Source organism: Bufo gargarizans, chromosome 9 (genome assembly GCF_014858855.1).
Source record: "Bufo gargarizans isolate SCDJY-AF-19 chromosome 9, ASM1485885v1, whole genome shotgun sequence".
NCBI classification, from domain to species: domain Eukaryota; kingdom Metazoa; phylum Chordata; class Amphibia; order Anura; family Bufonidae; genus Bufo; species Bufo gargarizans.
In genome coordinates, this window is record NC_058088.1 from 22,522,730 (window position 1) to 22,524,413 (window position 1,684).

The following is a 1,684-nucleotide window of genomic DNA, read 5'->3' on the forward strand; positions in this document are numbered from 1 at the left end:
TTTGTTTTTCTACAAATTTAAACTCAGGCATTAGACCTTTTATATTTCAAAGTACAAAGTCATTATTTTCAAAGCGTGTTTTTTGGCACCAGATATAATCAAGGAAATCACCTTAAGGCCGAATGCACTATACGAGTGTATTACTGTACAGCAGCGGCGGCATGAAGCGCACGGCGTCATAGCAACCAATGACGCCGTGCGCTCCTGCTCTGAACAGGAATCCAGCCCGGCATACCACGGACCGCTCTCGGCCACGGAACACGGCCGTGTGCTTTCGGCCTAAGACAGTGTTATCATTTTGACTTGTTCGAGGGCAACCACTTCTTGAGAGTGATTTTTACTTCATTGTTTCTCAGACAGTATATGTAAGGATTACACATGGGAGTGAATGCTGTATACAGGAGAGTGACAAATTTATCCTTGTGAGGTGACGAAACAGATGAAGACCTGAAATACATGGAGACGGCCGAAGCGGAGAAGAGCAAGAAGACCATAAGGTGGGACGCACAGGTGGAAAAAGCCTTCTGTCTACCTGTGGATGAGCGAATACGAAGAATAGAGATGATAATACGAACATAAGAAAGGACGGTAAGTGAAGAAGGCACCAGGGCCACCAGGGAGCCTTCTGTGAAGATCAGAAGTTGGTTGAATGTTGTGTCGGAGGAAGATATCTCCAGGAGTGGAGGGATGTCACAGAAGAAGTGAGGTATATGTTCTTGGTGATGAAAGTCCAACCAAGATGTCACAATAGCATGGAGGAACGCGTGTAAAGAAGCACACACACAACACACGCTACACATAGTCAAGCATGTGTGCCTATTCATGATTGCCGAATATCTCAGTGGGTGGCAGATAGCGACATACCGGTCATAAGCCATCACAGACAGTAACAAGTTTTCACTATTTCCAAAGGTGTGAAAGAAAAAGATCTGAGTAATGCATGAGGGGAGGGAGATGATGGCTTCCTGGCTTAACATTGTAGACAACATACTGGGGACAGTGGTGGAGGAAAATGAGAAGTCCATGAGAGAGAAGATCCTTAAGAGCTGGTACATTGGGGATTGAAGACGGGGATTGAGCGCTATGACGCTTAACAGCATGGCGTTTCCAGAGATAGTGACCAGATAAATGAGAAGAAAGCATATGAAGAGTGGAAGACGGAGTGCGGGAGCGTCCGAGAGGCTGAAAAGGAAGAATTCTGTAGGTGGAGTGATGTTCATCAGGTGTGATGGTGATGATGATGATGGAAACCCTGTGAAGGAATGATATATTCTGATGATGATAACACTGGATTTACTTTTATTACAAAGAACAAAATCAGAAAGAAAAACAACATGACACAAAGTTTAGAGGAAAACGGTGGCAAGCGCGACTTCATTTATTTATTACGTACCAGCTTCGCCATCACTTAGAGAAGCCCGGCCCAAATCTCAGCACCTCAACCGTCTCACTTGCCAGCAGGACTATTTGTCCGAAACTAGTTTCACCACCAGTTTGTTGCCGGTTGGGCTACCTCACCCCAAACCAAGTTTTTGCATCATCCCAAACCTACAGCTTTTCAACCCCCATGAAGGACATCCCGTTCAGACGTGTCCCTGCCCACAGACAGCCGGTACCCTACTCATCAATACCTAGCCCGACATGTGGGTCTGCCAGGTATCACTTGGTACCACCTAGCTGGTTG

General features: G+C 46.0%; 1 protein-coding gene across 1 annotated transcript; it reads right to left on the bottom strand.

Annotated features, from left to right (window-relative positions):
• Positions 1-293: 293 nt before the first annotated feature.
• LOC122919732 (putative gustatory receptor clone PTE03) lies at positions 294-1,220 on the bottom strand. The gene has a single exon (XM_044268916.1). It carries the CDS (start codon positions 1,218-1,220, stop codon positions 294-296), a length of 927 nt encoding a protein of 308 aa, XP_044124851.1.
• Positions 1,221-1,684: the final 464 nt, after the last annotated feature.

Excerpts from the sequence above, each read along its gene's own strand:
- LOC122919732 (XM_044268916.1), bottom strand. The coding sequence starts at position 1,220 with ATGAACATCACTCCACCTACAGAATTCTTCCTTTTCAGCCTCTCGGAC.